General features: G+C 45.5%; 1 protein-coding gene across 1 annotated transcript; it reads right to left on the bottom strand.

Annotated features, from left to right (window-relative positions):
- Positions 1 to 3,093: 3,093 nt before the first annotated feature.
- On the bottom strand, positions 3,094 to 25,077 carry SMURF1 (SMAD specific E3 ubiquitin protein ligase 1). Its single transcript, XM_012639057.1, has 15 exons — positions 24,969 to 25,077; positions 23,711 to 23,844; positions 22,096 to 22,171; positions 21,227 to 21,468; positions 20,674 to 20,758; positions 19,222 to 19,368; positions 17,947 to 18,145; positions 16,274 to 16,377; positions 11,853 to 11,967; positions 10,460 to 10,638; positions 9,208 to 9,345; positions 8,291 to 8,411; positions 7,113 to 7,314; positions 5,071 to 5,155; positions 3,094 to 3,447 (listed from the first exon to the last, which is right to left on the bottom strand). Exons 4-15 carry the CDS (start codon positions 21,420 to 21,422, stop codon positions 3,348 to 3,350), a joined length of 1,671 nt encoding a protein of 556 aa, XP_012494511.1. The 5' UTR covers positions 21,423 to 21,468; positions 22,096 to 22,171; positions 23,711 to 23,844; positions 24,969 to 25,077; the 3' UTR covers positions 3,094 to 3,347.
- Between the last annotated feature and the right edge of the window lie 247 nt (positions 25,078 to 25,324).

The following is a 25,324-nucleotide window of genomic DNA, read 5'->3' as shown; positions in this document are numbered from 1 at the left end:
TTGTGGGATTGTAAAGAAACTGGAATCTCATTTCCACACCAAAATAACAGACACCAGAAATGTAAAGTCGTGAGTTTATTGCATATGTAACAAAATGAACCTGACCTCCCGGGTCCAGCCTGCTGTACAATCACTGTTTGTTTTGTGTTTCCAGCTGGTTCCATAACCACGTTAAATAGAACTAGTATTTCTTTAAATACTTTTGATTTTGACATAAAACAGAACATTAGTGTACAACTTTCACAAAATAAATCAGCAATAAAAACAGTGGGAAGAATAACAAGGATAGCAGCAATACTTAAAAACAAGACATTACAAAATAAATTAAAAAATACATTATAAAGTGGTTGAGAAACAAAAATAAACAAATTTTAAAAATTCATACTATGTTTCGGGAAGGCTGCCGTGCGGCACACACCTGGCTGCAGGTGGGAAGGGGGTGGCGTCTTCTCTGTAGAAGGCCATTCCTATCATGTCAGATTTGCCGACCGCCTAGCCTGAATTTGGACCACAAGGCTGAACAAGCTGAGGGGTCAAAACTCCATCTGGTGGCAGATCCTCCTTCAGAACTCAGGAGAGCTGTTCCCCGTCACCCCGCGCACCCCAGGCAGCCCTGGCTTTTCCTACGGAAGCACTGGCAGAGGGGTGGTTTGCTACGTCCCTGAGTGTCGGCTGGTGACCGCTGGTGAGGACAAGCCTGCAAAGTCGCGCCCCTGAAGCAACGAGGCAGAGGGGCAAGGGGGAGTGGGTGGGTTGTCTGAGACCACTGAGAGGGGCGACCAACGAGATCACGCATGAAGGGGCTTCACGCAGACCCAAAGTGGAGCAGACAGGAGCTTTGACCGTTTGCTTGCCACCTTGTGTTCTTTGGGGTGGTTTAAAAAGACCAAACCATTATAGGTATTTAAGGTTCTGGAAGTGCAATGCCACCGACAGAGAGGCCTGTTTGGGAAGAGTGAACTGGAGCTCTGAAAAGGTCTGTGACACTCACACAGCTATGGCGGTGCCCAAGAAGGGGGCGGCAAACCCACACGCAAGTGCAAGTAGAAAAGCAGAGACGAGGCCCGTGCAGGACAGGGACTCGTGTGTCTGCCAGGCCAGAGAGGAGGCCCCTCTTGGCGGAAGCGGCACCAACCGGCATAGGGCTGGTGGATGTGGCTTCTAAGGCTCACCCCCTACTCCTCCCAACAGCAAGAAGGTAGTTTTAAAGGCGTCAAATGCAACATTCCTGCTTCAAAGTCTTTTAAGCCACGAGACCCTGGTTTCCTTCCTAATTACCGCAGATCTGGGGCGACACCATCAGGCGGCGCCTCCGAGTCAGTTCTCTGATAGCTCTTTTCTGCCTCCCACGGTTTAGGCTCATGTTAGGGAGCAGACTCTCTGGAGGAGGTCTGGAATTTTCATTTCCTCACCTTCAAGAGGAAGATTAAGGGAAGACTGGATAGACTCACTGGGGAACCAGTTTCTAGAACACCCTCAGAAAGCATCGTCGTGAGTGACACACGGGATAAGCCCGGGGCAAGTTAGAGTTTGTGGAAGAGACTGAGCCTACAATTTGGCCTGGATGTTTTGAGTGGATTAAACTTTCCTCCTGCAGCAAGTCCCACTTGGCATCCCTTCTATTCTAGCTCAGCAGCCCAGAGGTGCGGCCCTCTAGCGGCTCTTGGAGCCGAGGGCACAGCAAACGGGCCAGACCTCTCGTTCGGGGGAGAGTCTCTGACCTACAGCACCGAGCAGCCCCACATCAGACCACAAACCGCTTCTGGGGCAGGGAAAGGAGCCACAGCAGGATGCAGGAGGGCAAGTGTCCCTCCAAAGCCACCACCTCGGTCTACAGGTAACAGTAACAAAAAAGAACAGATAAAACAGTCGTCCAAAAGGTCCTTCCTAGGCCACCTCAGACCCACAGCTGGAGCCCAATGCTTAACTCCGAGACTTCGACAGCAGTGAAATGTCTTGCTAGAGGATTACCCTGTACTCACCCCCACCCCCGAACAAAACAACAAAGAAACCATACAGGAAAAGTTGTTGCTGCTGCTGTTTTTCGCTGAAATTTAGCTATCTGAAATCAAGCCACTTTGTTTAAGATAAAATACTGTTTGAACTTTTGTGCAAATTCGAAATGGTGTTAGAAACTTCGAGTCTAGGCTTGCTTTGGCCTTGCTCGTCATACAAAGACATCTGGGCAAGTGAATCGAATAGCAGTTGTTAGTGTCGCCATCTGCCACTGGGGGAAGGGCCAAATGAGTCAGTGTGGAGTTGTCCCCTCTGTGGCCACAGGTTTGCATCCACGCCCATTTTATAAAACAAGAACACTTTGGGTGGATTTATGTCATCAAGGTCACCCTTTCCCCCTTGCTTTTAAGCTAGTCCACACCAAGGCAACAGCTATGATAACAGGATTTTGTTTTGTTAGTTTAGCTCTCAGCAATTACCACATCATAGTTTGTTAATATTTTTAAGTGACACAGTCAATGTTCCTCTGCATACAACGGTGGCACAGGAGTCACAGCTTTGGGACTGACTGGTTGGCTCTGGGGCTAATTTGGGTCTGTTCTTTTATAAGCTCTGTTAAGTGGTGTTTTATCTGGAAAAATGTCAGATAATGCAGCAAAAGGGACCCTTGAAAGATCATTTTTCTTTGTGCAAAACAAAATTTTCAGCCAGGATACCCTGAAAAAAAAAAAAAAATACCCTGGGCCCCCAGTGAAAGCTGCTCCAATTCTTTCACCTTTCAAAGGGGAAACACGTTTTGACTCAAGCTTCCTGCTGTGGCAGAATTCCAATAAGCACGTATTATACAGTTATTGTTCAGTTAGAAATCAGTCTGCTGCCCAGAACAGGCTTTGAGGATATGAAATTTGTAATCTGAGCTCTGGTAAGATTTCCAGCAGCTGCTGAATGTGGAAAGGGGCTTCAAGGCCATTTGAGATGGAACAACTGGTATCGCTGCCAGGTCCAAGCCCTCAGGAAGCCTAGCTCAGTCCCCTAACTGTGGGGGTTGATGCTCCTGTAAAGCGGACAGGGCTGCGAGCCTTATCACCACGTGGCTACAACCACCGCAGAACATCCTGTGTGACCGAGGCCAAAGGCTAAACCTGGCTGTATTTTATTGGATGGGTGATGGAAGGGGGTTGGGAGTACTATAATAAAGGAGGGATATATGGGTGGGAGCCACCAACGAAAGTCTCCTGTCCCCCTCCCCCAACGAAAAGGAGGGAGACAACTCTTTTCCCTCAGGTGATCCGGAATTCCAGGGCCTCAGCCAGCTTTGCGGGAGGCACGCAGAAGCTGGATGCTTTTGGTCTGGTGGTCGTGAGCTAGACTCTGTTGCCTTTGGTTGCTCTTCACTCCACAGCAAACCCACAGGTCTCCTCCACGGCTGTCAGCAGCTTCTCGTAGAGCTTCTCATAGGATTCATAAGGTGGGATGTCGATCCGGTTAAAGCTGGAGAAGGACAAAGGAGCCAGAGTCAGTCCAGCCCTAGGACTGGCAGCTAGCAGTTCAGGGGGGAGGTGCGTGGATGAGGGGCAATGAGAGGGGTAGCATCTAAGCAGCTCCTCGCCCGGTTTGCGGGGCAGGGGATGGAAGTGAGTCTTCCACTTTCCCGCTGCTCTTCTGCCTCTAATGCAAAGAGTTTTCAATCAACACACAGCAAAATAAATCTTAAGACCTTCAAAACCAAAATAGGACCAAATTACCATTTACTGCTTATATTAGGACAAAGCTGTCAACTTGTTTGTCTTCAGGAGAAATTATTAAATACTCCTCTGTACCAGGAATACCCCCTTGACAGACTCCTGGGATCCAGGCTGGCCATCAGTCAAGTCAACACTAACGACTGTGTATCTGTCTATTCCTCTGGGATTTGATCTGAGACCGAAATGAGGCAGTCTGGAAAATTCCCTGCAAAAACAAGCTAGATCTTAAAACTAAGACAATGTCAGGTCTTTGAAAGATGAAATGAATACTAAACTTCTGACTCAACATTTCCATGGGGAAATTCATTTCCAGTATTTACGCAAAGAAAAAGATATCCTTTAGGAAGCTATTATCTTACAACAAATCAAGAAATGCAAACTTGTGACCCAGAGGACATTTCGTAGCCTCCTGAATGACGGGGGTAAGCAACTGAGGATGGTTTGTGTCGAGAAAGAGCTGGGTTTGACCAGGCGCTCTTCTTCTGGAGCTTTAGCATCGGAGGATATTTTTCATACCGATCTTATGCCCAGCACTAAACTATTAAATGACAAAAGCGTTATGAGAAGGACCACAGTCACCATGTGTCAGCGTGGCAGGTTCCTGTAACAGACACCACAGCCACGCCCAGGACACCCGATTCACAGGTGTGGAAAACCAAGTTAGAAGTGTCAGAGCCAGCACTGAACCCACACCCCTGGGTCCCAAGTCAGGAACCTTCTATCGCATCGTGTCGCATCTCGGTGACATTTGGAACCGGTTCTCCTGGAGTAGACGTGGCTACTCTTCTCCACAAATGGTTCTGAGACAAAGTGTATGTAGGTGATTGGATTTTTAAACCATAAAGGAAATAATCCTCTATGGATATTAATTTTTAAGTTAAAATTTAGGGAAAAAAACATTTTTCAATGGACAAGGTGCATCTGTCACAGGCAAAGTTCCCAGAAGGAAGAGGGGGACCCAGAAACGTCAGATAAAGTAAAGACCGATAAATCCCGACTACAACTGTGTAACTTTCCCTACCGACGGGTGTACATGCCCACGCATCTATGCACCAAGATGCAGCAAAGACGTGAGCTTGGCGTGGTAGCCACAGGCTGTTGCTGAAACACCAACACTAATTAATTACACAACTCACAACAAAATGAGTTTCATAAAAGACACTTCTGATACCCCTCCTCTCTGGCACACTGCCAAGTGTTTGCCCCATTGACACAAGTGCTATTGCTGGTCATTACCTGGGATTTTGCATGAATGAAACTGCACGTAAAGTCCTACAAATAAGAAAATAGCTTTAAAAAATAACATGAACGACCCCATGCTCCGGAGACACGCTCTCAGGACTCGGCGACTCAGCAGCACGGTTCTTACCAGGTGTGGGCTTTCGGAAGGTTGTCTGTGTTCGCGTCTATGAGGTGGATGGTGAATAACCGGGGCCCTGCCGCGCCTGTAGAACCTTACAAGACAACATTCTAGTTAATGCACTTCAGAGCCAAAGCCATGGGGCTTTCCAGCCACACAGCTCCCATAAGCCACGGTCCCTCTGGACCACATTCTCAGGCCCGACGCCCAGGCAGGCGTCTTGCCAGAGGGCAGTGGAGTTCACGTGCCCAGTTTTAGGATATGTCTGTAATGGCCATCAAGGGACAAAATTATTTGTACCCACCCTTTGGACTAGAGGACTTACAGTCACCCGGCTGGCTGCAAAGACGGTGCCAACCCTGGCCCCGCCCTGCCTGCCGGCTGAGGGCTGCAGGACACAGGACAAGGTGGGTTGCAGAGGCTGCTGGCCTCTGTCTTGCTGATATTTGCTCCTGCACTTTTACAGATGTTCCTTTCGACTAGGGCACAGGTCAGCAGTAGGACTGGAGGCCAGGAGAGATGATGGCAAGCAGAGACCACCATCTTTGTGGAGCAGAGAGGGTCTCTGGCCACTGGAAGGTGAGTCCAGCCCCCTCGGCCCTGGGCAGCTGGATGGGGAGTAGGGAGAAGCAGCTCCTCCCTCTCAGGCCACACTCTGAGCCCCGTCTCCTGGAGAGACATTCTGCTGGGCCCTGGCCGCCTGGTGCGTATCCCTGCACTTAGATTTCTTGGAATCAAGGAACCAGTCTCCCGCCCCGCAGTAGCCAGTCCCTTTCCTGTCAGGTGACCCCTGGTCACATCTGACCCCTCGTCTGGGCTGACCTACCTCCTAGAGACTACAGGGACACTTAGCCACTGTCTGTCCAATTGTGGATGATGTTGCCAAGATATTGCTAAGATCCTGAGTCACGGGTGTTTTCTAAACAGGAATGTTTAGCAAGAGGGCCACTGTGGGAAAGACGGTGTGATGTCATCAGACAAGCGAGACTCAGAGTCACAAGACTTGGATCCCTGCCCTGGCTCTCTGCTCACCACCCTACTGTTTCTTCCTGGGGGCGGGGGCAGCGGGGGGAATAAATCCTGCGACCTCAGTGAGTCTCAGTTTCTTCATCCATGTCATGGAGAGAATAATCCCTGCTCAGACAGGTGCTCTGGGCTGGAGAATGAACGAGAAAGGGCCCTGGGAGCAGCTGGAGTTGCCAAGCTGGCCCAGCAGACGGAGCTCCCATGTACAGGCGGGGAGGTTCTCATCTAGAACCCTCTGTGATGCCTGCAGAGCCCCCTGCAGAAATCCCACAGGCAGAGGTCACTATGGAAAAGACACAAGTAAGTACCCTCAAGACCAAAGCCAAGTGAAATGGGATTAACCTCCTTTTGTCCAACAAGGTTCTCGAGAGCCAGAGGCAACATTCTGCATTTGCAACATATCTGTACGTCTCATAGCATCTAAAGCTGACCATGTTAACACTCTTCACCTTGCTCCTTCCAGCTATCAGCAACACTCCTCAGTGCAAGAGATGACATGTTAGGCCGCCTACCTAACTTGTCCCTGACAGGCAGTTTGGGACCTTTCCTGTGGAATTCCATCCCACGTACAGTGACATCAGTGGCTTAAACAGAGTGAGTATGACATCCTCCTTCAGTGGCTCATGGCTAAGCAGGAGTTTATCTGCAGCTTCAAGCTCTGGAGACACCGAGACTGGGGTGGCCACCCACAACCCTCCACCTAGGTCTTGGGTCCAAGCTGGCATCACAGAGGTGCATGGTGACGGCCTCGCCAGACACCAAAGGCCCCTGCTGGTCAAACCGTCTTGGCTTTTTGAAAGTAGTGACGAGGTGGGAACCCACGTGCCCAGGAGTGGCTCCACGATCTCTGCTCAGTGGGGCCTCCGCACCTGCTGCGGGCCCCTCTGCAGTGCTGAGCGTTTGTTCACGTCGTTTTCTAGTGGATGTTTCAGAAACACATCCCAGCCACCTTCCTGCCCCAGCCTAGCACAGAACATGCCCAGTGCAGACCCGTAATCTAATGGCCCTGCCTCCACATCAGTCACCTTGCAAAGCCTTGAAGCCCTGGAGAGGGACTCTTGTGGACCCAGTCACAAACTGCAGGAGCCGGGCCCTCCTTTCTTCATCAAACGTCTCCACCGCTTGCCAGAACCACCTGACGATGTTGCTGTCGGCCACACAGTGCTTCAGCCGCGTATTCGACTTCCAGTCGTTCAGGTCGATTTTATCCAGGCCGCCTATTATCAACTGAGAAGGTGACGAAAGACGAGTTACTTCCAGAATGCATAAGCCAACGTCACGCCATGCCTCCTGGGTTCCCGCTATACCACAGGAGTTAAAAACTTTGTTTCCAAGCAAAGCAGCAGCTATGTCCAAGTAAGCTAGACAGATGCTGACAGGGGAGGAAGCTATAAATTTACCATGCCTCCTCCAGGCTGGTCTTCAACCAAGGCTGCGGGGTACAGCTGCCGATACAACACTATCTTATAAGCAAAGTTGGGGTGTTTGTCTGCACTGCAGAGGAGGGAGGATCAAAGAACCAACCGGCAAGACTGAACAGAGCTAACCACAAAGGGCACGGTGGCCTCTCTGAGACACTCGAGGACAGGTGGAGTTTCAAGTCTGGGGTTAGGACAGATGGTGTTTCTGCAACTTGGGGGAAAAGTATACCCAAAACTACCGCTCCATCCGAGGGAGCTTGCCTTGGCCTGCAAGCTCTTGGCGTCTCACTGGTAGCAGAAAGCCTACAAGAACAATCTGGAAGGCTGAGCTTTTAGTACCAGACAGCGATGGCTGAGGGATGAATGAATCACTATGTTCGAGTACACGAAGTCTGACTAGAGAAGACAATAACACTTTGTTCTTAGTCTAGTACTAACCAAAATAAAAACAAAGCGTTGACACTGTGGGAGAACTTGGTTATATATGAGATAATTCCCCTGATCAGAGACTACACAGGAGCGGGCTATGGACTGTCCCCCGCTGGACAGCCTGGAACAGGAGAGGCCACAAACACCAGGAACAACTTCCCGAGAGTGGTTCGGGCTTACTGCCGCCGAGTGGACAATGCCCCTGCCCTTCCCTGTGTTCTGGGAACCCTGGCAGGCTCCCGGGCCTACCGGGGAGAGCACAAGCCTCACTCTGCAGCCAGGATTGAGAACAGCAAATGCTAGCCACATCGGAACCCTCGAATGCCCTTTGACTCTTCACACCACGCACGTACCTCTAATTCCTTCTGGTCAAAAGGCTTCAGGAGGTGCTGAGGAATGAGTTCGTTGAACCCTTTCTGAAGGGCTAAGAACTGGGCTTCGATTCCTCTCATAAACCTCCAGTTTACATACAACCTGAAAGAAAAACTCGCAGGTTGGAAGCAGTACCACATGGATTTCCCCCCATTAGCAGGTTCTGATATCACAATCCAACAAACGTGGGAACGTGACACAGACGGACCTGCGGAGCAGACACCTACTGGGCCCCTCCAGACCTCCCCGCCGCAGGCAAAACCCACTAGCTGGCGGTGCCGAGCCTTAGTGTCGAGTAAAAAATGAACCAGAATATGCCCTGTGCTTTCTGATTCTTTACTGAAAACAGCAGTAAAGAACTTAGTGGAAAACAGCGAGCTTTAACCTGTTACAGCAACTGCCATAGTTTGAAAGGACCACGCGGGACGGCGTGAGACCGTGCGCCAGTCCGAGCACAGACGTGCCCTCGTGCTCCTCAACTGCACCTAATCCCCAGTGTGGAATCGCCTCGAGTACAAGGTGGCAAAGAGACTGGGAGGAGTGTCCTCGACCGAGCCCAAGGACCCTCCTGGCTGCTGTCTCCTGTGCTCCCCGTCTCTGCACTCAGAATCCGGTGGTCACTTGAAAGTCCCTCCCTCGCCTGGGTTCTGTCCCTTTGACAGGCCAGCCCTGGACTTGTCAGGGCCCCCAGCAGTGCCTCCGCTGTTATTGCTGAACCTGACGGTTTCCGAAAGTCACCTCCATTAATGAGACTCAGTCACAAGTGTTGTCAGGGACAGGGAGGCTTCACACAGCAAAGGAGCTACGAGAATCTAAACCTGACAAAGCAGTACCAAGGATGGCCCCAGGCACATGGCTGTTCCCCACCAGCGACCCCTGAGGCTGCCCAGGACATTACCGGACATATTCTTTCTTGTTCTCCTCTGTGACGGGAACATTTCTACCATTGGGTTTCAGTTCGTGCTGAAGGATGCGCCCGAAAGCGTTGTGCTCCACGCAGAACGTGTGGTCCAGCACGGGGGTGATGTCGTTCTCTCTGTGAAAGGAGAGCAGAAGACAAGGCCAGTTAGACCTGTGCCACCACCCAGCAACGAAGGGAACGTTACGTGGCACGGTCAGGCGGGGAGAAGGGGAGAGACAGTGTTTACCGACTGCCAGACCCAAGGCTGTGAGGGGAGAAGAGGACACCTTGGTGTACTCAGAGCCCACTTGGGGGCGGGACAGCGCCTGGGACTGGGAGGGGCTGGGAGACAGCTCTGCTCCAGATGTCCCCCGCTCTTGGCTTTCTCACTCACAGGAGGGTGACAGTCACTCTACCCTTCTGTGGTTTTATGAGACGCGCAACCCACTTGCTTTGTAAGCCGAGGCAGGGAGCAGGAGGAGGAAATGTGGACGAGGCAGCGAAGTCAAAGGGAAAAGGGAAACAACTGAGAGAGCCGCGCCAAGGAAACACTGCCTCCCCCCAAGGCAGCCTTTCAGACGCATCGGGTCGAACACAAAAGCCCCTGAAACTGGCTCTTTAATCTGCTGTTTTTCTGGAAACATAGGCAGAGTGAAAGGTTTTCTATCCCGTGAAGGCCCCGACTCCCTGCACTGGAACATGTGAACTCGGGGCCCAGCTGCAGGCCCCCGCTCGGCTCTGCTCTTCCGCGCCCCCTCCCCTCGCCACAGCGGGATCGTGCTTCGCTGTGCAGTCGGCTCTTTCACAAGGACCTGTGACACCCCTGGTGCGTCTCGTCCCTGTGCCTACTGCTTTTGAAAGACCTCTGTTTAGGATAATTCTAGAGCAAATGTAACTAAATATTGTTTTGATACTTTCTTGGCCCCTCTATAGATTAGCTGGAGACACTCTAGAATCTCTCTCTCTCACACGCACACCCCTGCCAGGCCTCGGGATCAGCCTGTTAACGTTTGTGATCTTACCTCAGTGATTCAAGGAAATAACTATAGAAATTGGCCAAATGTCATGAGAAAAAGTAAGTCAAAATTAAGTATTTTTTTGTTAAATCTGCTTTTTTGTTTCTGGTAATAATATAATGGTCTCTTTATTTCTCACCCATCCCCAACAAACCACAAACGTAGCGGACTTGCACTGAGACAGGCGACTACATGCGCATTTCCAGTGGACTGAGCCGTGCGTCGATACTTACAGAATCCACACTAAGCTCTTATGTAGCTCTGGGTCCACCGATTCCAAGTCCGAGAGTTGGATGGGCTTCCCCAGCAGCTGCTTGTAGAAGGGCACCGTGAAGCCCCCATTGATGTAGTGTCCATGGAACACAGCCAGGCCCATGATGCGACCCACGAAGTGGAAGTAAGACAAGTGGTCCTGTAGGCGGCACCAGAGAACACGAGTTCGTTAGAAAGGGGCCCGGCCAACGCAACGTCTTGTGCTTTCTCCGAGCTCCTTGCAGAGCTGTCCCTGTCCCAGAGCCAGCCAGACACTGACTCAGTTTCCTATAGGCTCTTCTCATGACCAGATGGAAGACGGCTGCTTGGGCCATCAAAAATTAGCTGGACAGCAGTTTGCATGCTCTTGGGTCTAGCACCTTCTCCTCAGAACTGCTGGAAAACTTGCTGGGCCCAGTACAAAATGAAAATGTGGAGCCCTTTGTTCAAAAATGATTGAGAAATTCAACCCCATGACAGCAGAGACAAATGGAGCACGGGGGCCTTCGCAGCAGCGAGGCCTTGTGCCCTGTGCAGATTGCACGCCCAGGAAGATGGCTTGTTTTTCCTTCCCTTTACGCCCAAAAGAAAAGGGCAGTTCCCCTCCTTCCTCCCCTTCCCTCCCAATCACCATCCCACAAGAAAGAGAAGAAATCCTAAGGGAGGATAGGCAAGGAACACAGAGGAAATAAGCAAAGGAACCATCCTAGAACCAGAGCTGTTCTGGTTTTCAGCTAGGGAGCCCCACGTTTCTACTTTCAGGTTTGAATTATAATCATCTCAGAAAACTAGCCAAGACTTCGCCACTTCCATGGTGGTAACAGGTTCTTTCACATTTGAATGTTCAATAGACCTTGTCCCCGACTTCCCCTTGGTGGCCCTGTACACAGCACTGAGGATGGACATGGCCCCACCCAGGAGTCCTCTGCTGGCCAGCTGCCACCGTTGCACTTACTTCCTCACCTCTAAAACAAGCATGCTAAGGATGTCAGCATTTGTGGCTTAAAAAGCCAATTATGGAAATATTCCGATTTTGACTAGGAAGGGGATGGACTTTGTAATAACCCACTTCTCAGAATGACACCTTAACAGATAACAGCCATCATACCAGAGTTCTCTCAGACAGCAAGAAAGTGTTCTGAGCGAGTGAACAGCTCAGTCTCACCCTATCCTCCTTCAAAACAACATCCTCAATGACCCCGACACTAACATGCAGGATGGGAATCCCCCATCCTCACTCTACCTTTCAATGTTTTACTTACCATTGTCTTTGATTAAGTCTACAATGAATAAACCAAGAATTGGGACTGAAACTGAAAATCCATCTTAAAAACTCTCCAACTCAATCCCCTACCTCTATTCATTCATACTTACAGGGTTGATTGAAGAATCTGGATTGATCTGCAACATGTAAATATTGTCCGTAGAATACTGGAAGAGTCCATAATACGGATTCAACATCTCATGGCACAGCAAATAAAGCCACTCCCTAGGAAGAACAAAAATGTCTCAAATTTCTAGTTCTAGATCTTAACAGCACTGATTCATTATGCTTTCAAAGGCCAAACTAGTACAAAGTGAGATGATGAGCCAATTGGTCAGGGCACCTGGTCTGAGAGGATGCATTGTACAGGTTGGGAAAGCAAGACTAATGAATTGCAGTGTCCGGAAGAGCACCCAGAAGCAACTCACGAATACCCAATTCTTATTCCTCACCACAAAATGACCACAACTCCAACGACACATCTGCAGCTGAGAACGAACTAGAATTAGTGCAACCATGGAAGGCAGTGTTCTCCGCAGTTCACTTCTCAGCTTCCCTGCACCACACCTAAGGTTTTCTCTGATACTTCGCAAAGATCGAAATTGTATGATTCAGATGTCATGATCAAAATCTCAAGTGGTGATGTTAATGATGTTGTATTAACTGGCAAAAGTGCAATTAAAAAGTAGTTTGATCCCACTTTAACAGTAGGTAACTTGAGTATTAGGATTGGATTCTGGGTCATTTTCCTTGTTCTTTTGCTATTTTCCAGTTTCTAAATTTAAATTTTAGTTTTTAAATTTTTAAGTTTTAAATTTTTCAAGCAAAAAGAAAACATTTCAAAGTCTAGGGAGGTAGAAGAGTGGTTATTTAAGAATGACTTTTGGGGCAACAGAGCAAGACCCTGTCCCCCACACAAAAAAAGAATGACTTTTGCCCTTTATAATTTTCTGTCAAATTCTTTTTTTTTTTTTTTTTTACCACAAACACTTATCACTTTAATAATTTTACAGTTTAAATCTCAAAAACATTAACTCTAAGAGTTTTAAAATCTGGATGGTATATGTGAGTATGAGTTATATTATTTTCTGAATTCCTTTTATGTTTGAATCATTTTATTATTTAAAAAAAATCCAAAATCAAAACCAGTCTAACAAAAAAAGCACTTTAAATAGAAATTGTATGATTCACTTGCTATGGTCAGGTTGTGATAAGCCCAGGTACAGAGAGGACCCTTATCCAAACACCTGTGCAATTCTACAAATAACCTTTCATTCTTTCTACTCAAAACTCCTTTCAAATGCATAAATCTCACTAAGACCGCAGCTCCAAATTTTATTCTAGATTTTCTTATTCTTTCAAACAGAAGAGATACAGAAATGAGACAGAATAGGGAAAGATAAGCTCAAATGCAAATAATCTGTCCAAGAAAATTGTGAGAATACACAGAAAATGATCAGACCAAAACAGTTATGTATCGCACTGAAAAGCACAGAAAGGAACTGCCAGAGGAGATGAGACTCTGAATCTTACAAAGTTTCTTTACCAGAAAAACAATATTGTTTAGCTTTTATTCACCCCAAGTTTTAGAGTTGAGACTTGATAAGAATCTTTGAAAAAGCCAAGGACCCACAATTGTCTAGACAGGAAGTGATTAAAATACAAGCAAACATTCCAACCGAGCCATAGACAAGGTAAAGATACAATTAGGTCTGTTCTGGAAGTGGTAAGGGAAGAGCTAACTACAGGAGAGAAAGAGAGGCCGAAGGAATGGCTTCAGGGCCAAACACAGGGAAAATCAGTGTAGCCTGACTCTCGCAGACCAGATAATGAATGCATACGTGCTTGTGTGTGATGCACGTATAACTGAAATCTCTGCACTCTGAGATAGGTGTGATCCCATTTGGACACAAGAAAGACTCCGAGGGGTAAAATAACAATGCAAGACCAAACTGGAAGTGGAAAAATTCTTTCCACTCCAGCACCATGTTAATCAAGGGAGCTCCACAAAGGCTTATCTCCACGTGGGCGACTGGAGAACTATGGAAAATGCAGCAGGAATATCACTCCTACCAAACCAAACAGTGCTATTCACATGCATGCCCAGGAATATATAATACCAGCAATGCAAAAGAATAATGGTAAACTAAAACTGTTTGAGGTACTGAACTCTTGAGACATCTTGAACCTATAAAAGAAAAATTATAGACAAGAACATGGAAGTAGTTTTGATTTGAATTGTTAGAATAAATAAACATGAATGACTAAGTAGGAAAATTCTCACATAAAAAGGGAGGACAGAAAGCCTAAACCTCTTGCCAGGAAACAGATTTAGTGGTGTCAAGGGCAAACAGAAGTTACATTTTACAAAAAAAAAAAGATTTCTAGAATCAAGGTTGAGAAGATCCAGGAAGAAAGTTGGAGTAACTGCCGTAGGGCTGAGACTCTGCGTTTTCTAAATGGTGAAGTGTGCGGCTCTCCTATCCTGACTTCCCAAGATGGGGCCACTATTACAGTCCTCATGGGAACGTGGGCCTTCCTTTGTGGCAACCACAAGAGTTGCAGTTTTATATTTACTTGCATAATTCTTTGATTGATGCCTGCACCTCATCAGACTGAGAACTCCTTTGCATGGGGGCAGGGGAGAGAACATGTCATTTTGCTCACTGTTGTAGCCCAGTACACAGTAGAGTATCTCAGTATTTCATGGTTAATGAATAAACACAATTCTCACAGGGGCGTACAAATTATAGGGGTGGTCCTCTGTAAGAAAATTCAATCATGTGATAGATACATTAAATTCTTTCATTTTATATTTTATTACAATGGAATCAATAAATGAGGAGGTTATGGTGATTTAAAAAATTGGAAGCAATGGAAGACAAGTTGAGGAAACCTCCCAGAAAGCAGGAGAAAAAAGCAGAGATGGGAAATAAAAGAAAAAGATGAGCAACATAGAGGATCAATCCAGGGAATCCAACGGCTGAGCAACAGGCATTTCAGAAAGACCAAAGAAAGGAAACGGAGGAGAGGAAATTATTGAAAAGTAAAATTCATTCATTCAGAACATATTTATGGAGCCGAGTGCTCACTATGTGTTAGGTGCTGTTCTAGGAACTGGGGATTCAGCTGTGAACCAAAGTTGCCGAGCATGTGCAGTTTGAGTCGGTTGGGAGATGCAGACGAGAAAGTGGAACATCTCACCACACACCCCATCAGGGGTGACAGTGACACAAGCGAGTGAGCAAGAAGGAGGAAGCTATGGAAGCAGAGCTGTCTCATGACAGCCAGGTGCACAAGGGCTAGAGCATCGTCATGAGACTGGGCAGTGGCTCCAAGATGGATGCACGTGGGGGGATGTCCAAAGACATAATGTGTAACACTGTCCTGGAGGACTTTGAAGTTTAAGGAGACAATAAAGACAATAAAGCCTAGATTTAAAAAAAAGAAGAAATGTTCAAAAAGATAAATTATAGACTACTATTTAACCCTTTAGTGAATAGTATTTTCATTGTCATGATAATATAAACAATGTGTTGGTTTTCAACCCTTACAAATAAGAAGAGAAGCTCAGGAGACAGATTTAATTTTGCTTACAGAGCAGAATGTAAATCTTCAATCTTGACAACATGAAAGTAACATTACAGATGACAGATTTTAAGAGGTAGAAGGTAGAAGGAATGTTGAAGAGAAAGTTACAAGTATTAATATCCTTTTCTTACGAAAATGAGGTCAAGAGATGATGTCTCATTGACAAATCAAAAAAGAATGGTGAAAGCACATCACATAGTTACAAACAACAGAACTAAAAAGATTGATATTATAAAACTGGAGAGAGTATTAATTAGATCCAGTCTATCTTGTGTCTATGACCATAAATTACTAAATCATGAGATAACAATCTGAACTCCATCAATTGAGTGATACAAAGATACCTATTGAGAAGAAACAGCTAGAAAAGGTACAGTTGTCTCAAAGGTGAAAAAAGGCAGGACAGGAAACAGTAGCTTTTTCATTATCATATTCTATTGTTTCTTTACATCATTTGCTTGAATTATTTTGACCAAAATTTCAAAATTTTTACAAAATTCCTTTGACACAAATGCAATTTACATGCCCTCCCACCCCGCTGCCCACTTCCCTGCAGAAAATCCTCTAAGGACAAAAGGCCACCGCTCATATTCATTTCAGATTAATCTCTGGGACAAGTCCTTCATGTTTTAGGGTCAGACATGCTAAATGAAGAAGGGGGTAAGTGTAAAAGTCTAACTCTAGCTTTACAAGAAGTCAGTTAACAGGGACGATCACGTACACTGTGACAGGTTGTGGGAAGATGTGAGTACGAGCATGCTCAGGAATTCCTATGCTCGGAAAGCTGGCTGGAGCCGGCACTTGAGCCCTGACTGCTCCAAGGTGACGCCGGCACCGGCCCTGCCCAGGTGTGCTCAGTGATGACCTTTCTCTCGGAAAAGACTGTTACGGCCATGCTGAAATCCACCCAGCAGAGAGGCTGAATAAATTAGCACCTCACCTCGCCACGCCACCATAATCCAAACCTTCTTCTCCTCGGAATTTCACCATTAGTCGTTTTTTCAAGTCTTTCGGTCGCATCTTCATTATCTGGCGATAAGACTCCTACGTATCAAAATCACAGTTTCAGAGAGAAGAACATTTCTTATTCTTCAAGGCATAAACCGTTTAAAGGTTATTGGTAATGGAGTCCGATTAAAAATAAGCACTCATTCCCATGCGAGTTTTATCTGGTTCCTATTCGGAATGTTTATTTGGCTGCTACACCTAGCATATTCCATCATCTTTCCTCCTACAGTTTCTGCCTCAGAGGCATGCACAGTGCCAGGTAACACTACATTTGCACAAAACACATCTGTCTTCAGTACAATCACTAAGGACTTAAGGATGAATCTCCTCACTAGGGTTGATTTTCTCTCTACACAAAATAATTTCAGTGCACCCTATAAACAGTTCATGTAGTTTAACCAAAATGAAGATGCCATTAGAGTCTGAACATTAAAGAATTCTGAGCCTGTTTTTATATCTCAGTGAAAAATGACACACGATTTCCCACTGAGTCAAAAAGCAAAAAAAGTTTAAGACAAACATAAAGTAGCTTACCCAGAGCATGGAAAACCTGTGGTCAGCCTAATACTCCCTCAGATTCAGCATTTTAAGTGGAAGTAGCTAAATGTCTGTAGATGTTTCAGTGATAATGCACTTAAGAATTTTTTCATCCTTTAAATTTAATGCGATTCAAACTCTAGCATCCCAAGGGGGAATGATCCGGCAGCAAAATGTCAATAATTCAGCTCCTTTCTATCCGTGGCAGCCAGTACAGACTGCTCGGTGGGCAAAACTGGGAACAGCAGCTGATCCGCTCGTCCAGCACTCAGGCCCAACCCTCGCCGGGGGGAAGGTGCGTGGCCCTCCAGGGCTCCCTCCGAGGCCACAGCCCAGCGGGAATCTGTGCTCGCTTCTTGCCCCATCTCACTTGATCATTTCTGCCAACGTCTCCACAACGGAGGGCAGGATTTGGCCCAAACACAGCAGAGGTTTTACGTTATGATCGTGTTTCTTAAGCCAAGGGCCCAGTCTGTTTGGGGACCTGCTCCGGCAGGGGAGCAGCGTAAAGGCAGATCCCTTCCTGGAGCCACCGGCTCCTCCTGCTCCCCCAGGGGATGGCAGGGCAGCCTCCGGCCTCGGGCCACTGTGCTGCTCTGAGGCATGCCACTTGGCAACAGTCCCTGCAAGGAGACAGGAGGGGACTGACTGGTTCGGAGGGAACAGTGCAGGCTGTGGGAACATGTAACCTGTGCGATGTAGGTAAGGGGACTCCCACTATTATTTAGTACCAGTTTCTGTGCGAACCTCTAGGTTCTCGCCTCAGAAGATACCTAGTTTTTAAACTTTTACCATAGGAAGGAATACAGTTCCCTCTCTCTCCCCAGGCTTTGGTCCTGATAAACCCTGCATTTCGCTTAGTAACGAAATCAATACCTGAAATGCCAAACAGAAAGGAGAGCTCACTGAAATGCAGAAATCCCCCACAGAGCAGTGCGTTTAGAGCAGCTCCCTTTAAGCAAAGGAGTGTTCTCAGGAAGCGATGCCTCTGGCTGAATCGCCTCACTTGTTTCTTAACAGGACTGAACGGCCTATGCCTGTGACTGTCAGAGGCACTGAATTCTATACCTCAAATATTTCTTCTCTGGATACTTCGATGCGGCAATGCCCAGCTTGGGGCTGCTGAAGCGACAGTTCATGTCTGAGGACCTTTAGCTTCTGGACTAAATCTCGTTCATATCTCTGGGCAGGAAGCTCCTCGTCTTCCAGAGAGCCTTCGCTGGGCAGGGGCAGCGGCTGGCTGGGCTCCTTGAGTTGGCACTGGTGACTTGAGAAGAAGACAAGCAGAAAGTCATTCCAGAAGCCACTGCTGAGGCAGCTGTGAGCAATGCCCCCACACAGCAGGGACTGGGGACAGTTCATTGCACACAACTTTCAGGTAGAATTTGTTTCCCCGATGACATAAATATGTACCTAGCTGTGGAAAAATGCTGATGGCCACCATTAGCCTAAATATAGGTAAAGGAGATACCCCAATTCCAAGCAACCACTCATCTCATCTAGTCTTACTACAGAGAGAAACTGCTGTCATTTATCGTGCATCTATCACGTACCCACGAGACTGACCGACACGCCATTAGATGCACCTTAACAGAAGGAAATGGAGTCAATGGGGAAAATTAAAAAGGAGGTGACAGCGGAGGGAGGCAACATGCACAAGAGCAAACAGCTCAAGTGACATCTGATGATAACCATTCCTCATTTTTGTCACCAAGAGATTTCTAAGCCCACTCATTAGAAGCCAAATTTCAGTAAAATAAAAGGACTAAGAATAGTAGGTGCCAAAGTGGCATTTGCTCAAGTTTTGCCACTAATGTGACACAGAGCTGTCGGTTACAAGAGCTATGCGGGATATTTTGTTCTGACACAACAAACCTGGAACACCGAGTATGGGATCCAAGGCAATTCCCAGTCCCGAGTTACCTGGGAACCACAGGCACAGGGCAGGGCTCTGGCAGGCAGCAGTGTCCACTACGGCTTGTCCTTCCAGAGCGCGCAGGCACTAGGGAAAAACTGCAATGCTCTACTTCCCAATCTAAGGGCCACGCGTGTCATTAGAGTGCTGCCTGCGGAAGCTTCCTTAATGAGAAGCTACCTAATCCTGTCATCTTGGTGAAATTTATTTAGGCTGCAAGTAAGAAAAGGGTGGCAACAACATATGGCTTCAGTACTCTTCACAGCTAATGTAAGAGTTTAAAATATGCAATTGTCCACCAAATATTTATCATTATTTTGCTCATGCTTATTATTCAACAAACGATACAGCAGATAAGAAAAACATTAGCACAAAAAAACATTCACTTATAAATGAAAGAGGTCAACAAAAAATTTTTTGAGGCTTACTTCATGATGTGGTGTAACCTTGGGTCTGTAAACTGAGTAGTTCGGTTATTATGATCTACAAAATATATTCTCCCAGAAACTGTGCTTCTGACTTCCCAGCCTGGCGGCAGTGGTCCAAGTTCATCACAATTCACACTGTTAAGGTCTCTACCAAAATGGAAGATACAGAGAGGTTTGTCCAGCTTAGTATGGAGGAATAAGACCAAAACTTCAGCAAAGGAGCCACAGGGGTTCCTTATCAAAGTGTCTGAGTCCCCGTTCTACCAACATGGACAGCCACGGTACTACTTACGCCAAACCCCCACTCAGTCCAGGCCTCTCTGCTGCAAACAGCAGCAACATCTGACAGGTAAAAATGGAACTTTCAGAGCTCATAACCATGATAAGAAACAGGGTCTACCTAGGGAACACTAGGTAAGAGGGCCCAAATTGTTGGAAGTATCTTAGTGCTGCCGGAAAACTGTCTGAATCCACGAGTTAAATGCTCAAGGTCAGAAAGGTGTCTTCATTGAAAAGCTCTCAGACAGCACCAAGTTTTGCAAGGCTGAGGGGGATGTATTAAATGCATTCGAAACTTGCCAATTCTAAACAGTTGCACCAGGACGAGCCATTCTCATTTTCAAGTTGGCTTCTGTTAAGCAAGTATTTTACATGCTAAGCTCTTAATGAATTATTTCAATACAACCCCCAGTCAGATGGGAGCAGAGCATTACTGACCAAGCTGCTTTTCTAATTAACACAAAAGCCTGTCATTTCTTACAGTGGGTACTAAAGAGACACTTCATTCATTTGCAGGTAATATTTCCATTCTAATTATAGATAATGAATCATAAATTCAACATAGACTTGGAAAAATCAAAGACAGGAAGCTTATTCTCGGATGAAACAAATTATGAATCAAAAGGAAATGAGCATTACTAAAAATCTTATTAGGTAGTAATGCTATTCTAAAAGAAAAAAAGCAAAGCAAAGCAAAAAAGAAACTTAACTCCGTTACAGGGTGGGGTGGGGGTCTCTCTGACCTGGGTTCGGATGTATGGCCTTGTAGAAGGAATTCGTATAGAAAAGCTTCATCTCCCCCAGGAATGGTCCCCAAGGGACTGAGGCAATAGGGACAGTAAAGTAGAAGAGAGAAAGGGTAATAGAGTCTTTATATTTCCTTTTTAACTTTTTATTATGGAAAATTTTAAGCATATAAAAAACTAGAGAGAGACCATAATGAATTGCCATGTAACCAACTTCAATTAATTATCAACTCCCAGTCAAGCTTGTTTCAAACAGACCCCTGGTTCACCTCCCACCCCAACTTATCTGAAGCGAATCCCAGACACCATATCATGTCATTCATCAGTATTTTCAGTTTAACATGAGAGCAACACATCTTGAAGGGTACTGGCTTTTCAAGTCAACTTCTGGAAGAAGCTCTGATGGTGTGCACTTTAGAAAACCTACCTGGGTATCCTGGGGTCGTGCCACGTGCTGACTCCAGTCTGTGTGTGCAAAAAGTAAACTTGCCCCTGCACTGTGGTTCTTTGTTCTGCACAAGAAATAAGGGGATACGATTAGACAAATCCATTTCCTAGGAGAGTGTGCAACCACTTCTGCTACTATCTGCCATATCCAAGTCACACTCCCGTCATTCTGGTTCTTCTCTCCAAGGTTGTAAATGACCCCTCTCACTCGCACCCCACACCGTCCTTTCCAGAGCGCTACAAATACCCTCCTCTAGCCTACGTGGCATCGTGGTGCTCTTCGGTAGTCATTTGCCTAAAATTTTCATGAGATTTCTAAACTGGGAGATGGGAGCACTTGCTGAAAATTCACGACCAGCAAGATTTATCACCATCTCTTTCCAGTTGTCTTTACACCGTCAAACCATCAAATAGCACAGCCACGCACCCATCAGCGTTTATGGCACGTGCAAGTAACTAAGAAAGGGTTACAAAAATAAAGGTCTCTGAAACAGTGCAGATGACGCTGGCCACGGCAGGGTGAATTCTCTCACCATAGCCTTCAGGCAGTTCCGGTGACTGGTGGCCGTGTGGTCGGTTCTGAGGTGTCTGTAGTGAACCTCGCACCTCAGGATTTCGAAGTCGCTGCGCCTGAAGTCTTTGATCTTGACTTGGGGACTCCACGAACCTGCAGTTCCCTCCGCCAGCGGCAGCACCGGTACTGTCCGTGTAAGGGGCTGGCTCCTCCATGAAGCAGCTGAGCGGCCGGCCAGGCCCCGAGTCTTCATACACGGTTCTGAGAGGGAGAAGGGCAAGTAGGCATGGCAACGCCGGCCCGCGCTTAGGCTCGCAGGGGACGCGGCACACGCTCACTTTGTTTTCCTTCGGCAATTGAGAGTGCTCCAAGGGCTTGGTTTTGTAAAATTCAGCACGTCCCACTCAAAAAGAAAGACAGACTCTTTCAAGAGGAAGAGGCGGCCAAGGGGAGCCATACTTAAAGCTTCACAAGGCCACCCCGGGGTAGAGCAGAATGACTGGAAAAACCAGCTCTGCACTAAAAGGACCTCACGAAATGAGGTTTCATTTTTCTTGATTTAAAATCAAATCCGAATACTCCACTTTCCTTGTTATTTTACTCTATAATGGAACTACTGATTATATAAAATACTACAATGCCTTTAAGTAAGTACTTTTTAAACATCAGTCTTCACCCCTGAGCAATTTTGAAGACAATTTACCTTAACAGGCTATTTTCTGGTATAAGCAAATACTTCTTAAAAAATCTCTTAAACTAAAAATTATAAAATATCTACATAAGATTGAGAGACTAGCACAATGAAGCCCCGGGAACCCACTGCCCGACCACAATGATCAGAGGCTAAGGTGACAGAGAACCCGGCGCGCACCACGTGGTGATACGTACCCTTCATTTTCTAAGAGTCCTCTGCAGTCCACCACCGGGCCCCCAGTGCCTATCCTGTCTCGCGTCTGTAAACTGACTAAAACAGAAGAATGGCTTGCGTTAAAATCCACTGGTGTTTTATACAATGGTAATACAGCGAGCCATTGCAAATTTGTAATTTGTGTACAATGTCCTAAGAAATGAAGAGGCCTATGTACATACACATATATACTCCTACGCCTTCAAGTATGAAGCATCTTACCCATTAGCTACATATACCACCACGTGCCACCTGGAATACTCCTTGTGAACGAGGAGCAGAAAAGGATGCTGTTTCTCATGGTCTCCGTAAAAACAACAATGCAACATTCAGTCTCTCTAAGGTACCCTATTTTTTTTTTATTTCAGCATATTATGGGGGTACAGATGTTTAGGTTACATATGTTGCCCTTGCCCCCCTAAGGTACCCTATTTTTTAAGAAAATTTTGACTTAGGCTTCATGAGGACACAGAGAGCACTTTTGGTATCTGCAAAGTCTAGATGAATCTAAATATTTATTATCTATCTCTACTATGAATAAGACATTTATAAAGTTGTTTTCGGTGTTTTTGTTTTTTCCCCTGGCACATCCCTCCACAAAGAAGAAATCACAAATGGGAAAGCATTAAGTGAGAACTTTCTCATTATGACAGCTTTCAGGATGAATACCCACTGTTCATTTATCTCGGGTTGAGTCTACATAATACCTAAAAGATTTGGAATCATAAAATTATTCCAGTGTGCTTGCAGAGACACTGTTTTCTTTGGTTCCTTGCAATGCTTACAGTTGACATTTGAGTTACTCTAAAATGCTAATAAAAATGGTTGGATAATAGTTATTTAACAGATAAATCATTTCCAATGGATTGCCTCTAACCAACACTTTGTAACATTACCATATTTTAATTTTTCATTCTAAATACTATAATCCTCTGTCTCTACAAGTCATATTACATGAATTCTTTACACATCATCTTTGCTTTTTACATATATGATGGGCTTTCCAGAAGAAACTATTTCCCAATTCTTGCACATGTGGCCACCATTCTTAACATCTGCCCTTAGATAATACAATGACAAATTCATTGTCCATTAACGTGACAATTAAGATTACATTTAAAAGTATAACCCTCAATCTTTCTGTACCCGAGTCATTTTAACTCAACTTTAAATGACTGGATGAAGGGAATTAAATAAAATAATAAAAACCACACAAGACAAAAATTTTTCACTGCTGAAGAGATGGCCCCCGCATGTGGTTTGTTCTCTGAAGTACGTCAGCACTGTCAGTGCCCATGCGTTTTCTCAGCGATGAAGAGTTGAATGTTAAGTTCTGTAAAAGCATCTCTTTATACAGATGAGAAAGTTCTTACCCACTATTTGGCCACGAACTGCATCAGTATCTGAGGGATTTAGTTTGCATAGATCCAAACGCTGGTCTGCAAACAAACAATTCAAAACTTAACCCAAAGAATGTTAACTAGGGAGGAAGGCAGGAATTCTGTATTCAGCATTAAAAAAAAAAAAAAAAAAAAAAGATGCCTCATAAGCTTTCTTCGGTTGCATTAAAAGGTAAAAAGAACGTTTGGGTCTTACATCCGGTATCTTTTAATCTGCTGATGGCGTTGGAGAGCAGCCGCACGCAGCCCAGGAAGCCAGCTCCCTGTTTCTTGTGAATTTTCTTGTGGTTCCACACGCTGATGGTTATAGAATCAGTTTTCCCAACATATCTGGAAAGAACATGCAAACTCGTTTTCAGTTGTATTTCTGAGTTATGATACCTCATTGAGATTTTATCTGATTGACTGAAGAAGCCTTACAAAATAATGTTGGTTCTGTATTCCACATGTAACAGGTATTCAATAAATACACATCTACTCATGTCAAGGGGCTGGGAAAGAGAACTACAACCAGTTATGTAAAGAAAATGTAGATAACCACTTGATAATAATAATCTCATAACAGAGATTTACTATATTTTAATAGTTGCATAGGATAATGACATGATTCCTAACTTCCCAGCAATTAAGCTTTATATAGAATAGTAGTTCGCAACAGGGACTACTTATAAACCCATAGATCCATTCAAAGTACTCGAAAAGAAACTAAGTCATTAAACCCCCCATTCTTAGTGCAGGTCAACCACAGAGAGAGAGGAACTTTCAGGACAAGAATTGACAACCACATTCCAAGCCACATATAGACCTCAGTGTAACTGAGACTGAGTCTTCAAATATAACTACTAAAACCCCCATCCGATACAGTACAATTTGTGTTAATTAAGAAAATAATAATAATCTTCTGGTTACTTTCATGAAAATTTCTTAGCAGGCATATGGAAACACAGGTGCACGTGACAGTAGTTTTCAATGTACAGTCTGTGTTTTGAAGGAATATAAGAAATTGATGGTTTATATACATTCGATCATGCAGAACTGTATTTTCTCTTGCAGAAAGTATATTTGTACTAAAAAGCAAAAATCTTAAAAGTCAACAGAAATATGGAATCATAATAATGCATTTTTTAGGTAAAACTCTCAATAGGGTTTTACTGAAAAACAGTAGCATGTAGGTGATGTGAACCATGGCCTGTTTTCTGCCAAAATGGCCAGGAGACTAAAAAGTTTGAGGATCACAGTTACAGAACCAAACCATAAAAATCTATCAAAATGCCAAACACAAGAACTTCCAAGTACATGAGTTCTGAAATGAGGCAATATATATTCATTTGGTCATCTACTTTTGTTATCAATAAATAGTAATTCCTTTTGTTTTTTCCTTAAATGTTTCTCTTAAAATCTAGACACCTACTTTTCTGCCACTCCCCAAATGGCTTATAGGATGTTCAACTCACAGATCATAGTGCTGGTTCCACTTTGGGTCCAATGTGTTTTTCACAGTGTCGGTTGAGTGGCACTGCCCAGACCCGTCCACGACAATCTTTGCAAAGGGGTCAGGGAGTCCTAGGAGGAGAGAAGATAGCCACACCCAGATGAGACTACAGATCTATCAATGTGACACAGAACACAGTCTTTCAGGCTACGGGGAGCGTCAAGATCATCTAATTTGGTAAAGAAGATTACACTTGGACATTTCATTCTCTAATTTGAGGATAGCTTCAATCAGCAAAATAAGTCATTTCTATTTATCTTTCTAAGAGAGACAACTTAGTATGCCTCCACTCTCAGATTTTAAGGATAGAAAAAAAAA

Source organism: Propithecus coquereli, unplaced genomic scaffold (genome assembly GCF_000956105.1).
Source record: "Propithecus coquereli isolate 6110/MARCELLA unplaced genomic scaffold, Pcoq_1.0 Scaffold137, whole genome shotgun sequence".
In the NCBI taxonomy this organism is placed as follows: Eukaryota; Metazoa; Chordata; class Mammalia; order Primates; family Indriidae; genus Propithecus; species Propithecus coquereli.
This window is presented reverse-complemented; position numbering and strand designations above follow the sequence as displayed.

Coding starts and splice junctions, on each gene's coding strand:
- SMURF1 (XM_012639057.1), bottom strand. CDS start 21,422: ATGGAGGAGCCAGCCCCTTACACGGACAGTACCGGTGCTGCCGCTGGC. Junction 20,759..21,226: donor GGAACTGCCTGAAGGCTATG/GTGAGAGAATTC, acceptor TTTCTTGTGCAG/AACAAAGAACCACAGTGCAG. Junction 19,369..20,673: donor CACGACCCCAGGATACCCAG/GTAGGTTTTCTA, acceptor CCATTTTGGTAG/AGACCTTAACAGTGTGAATT.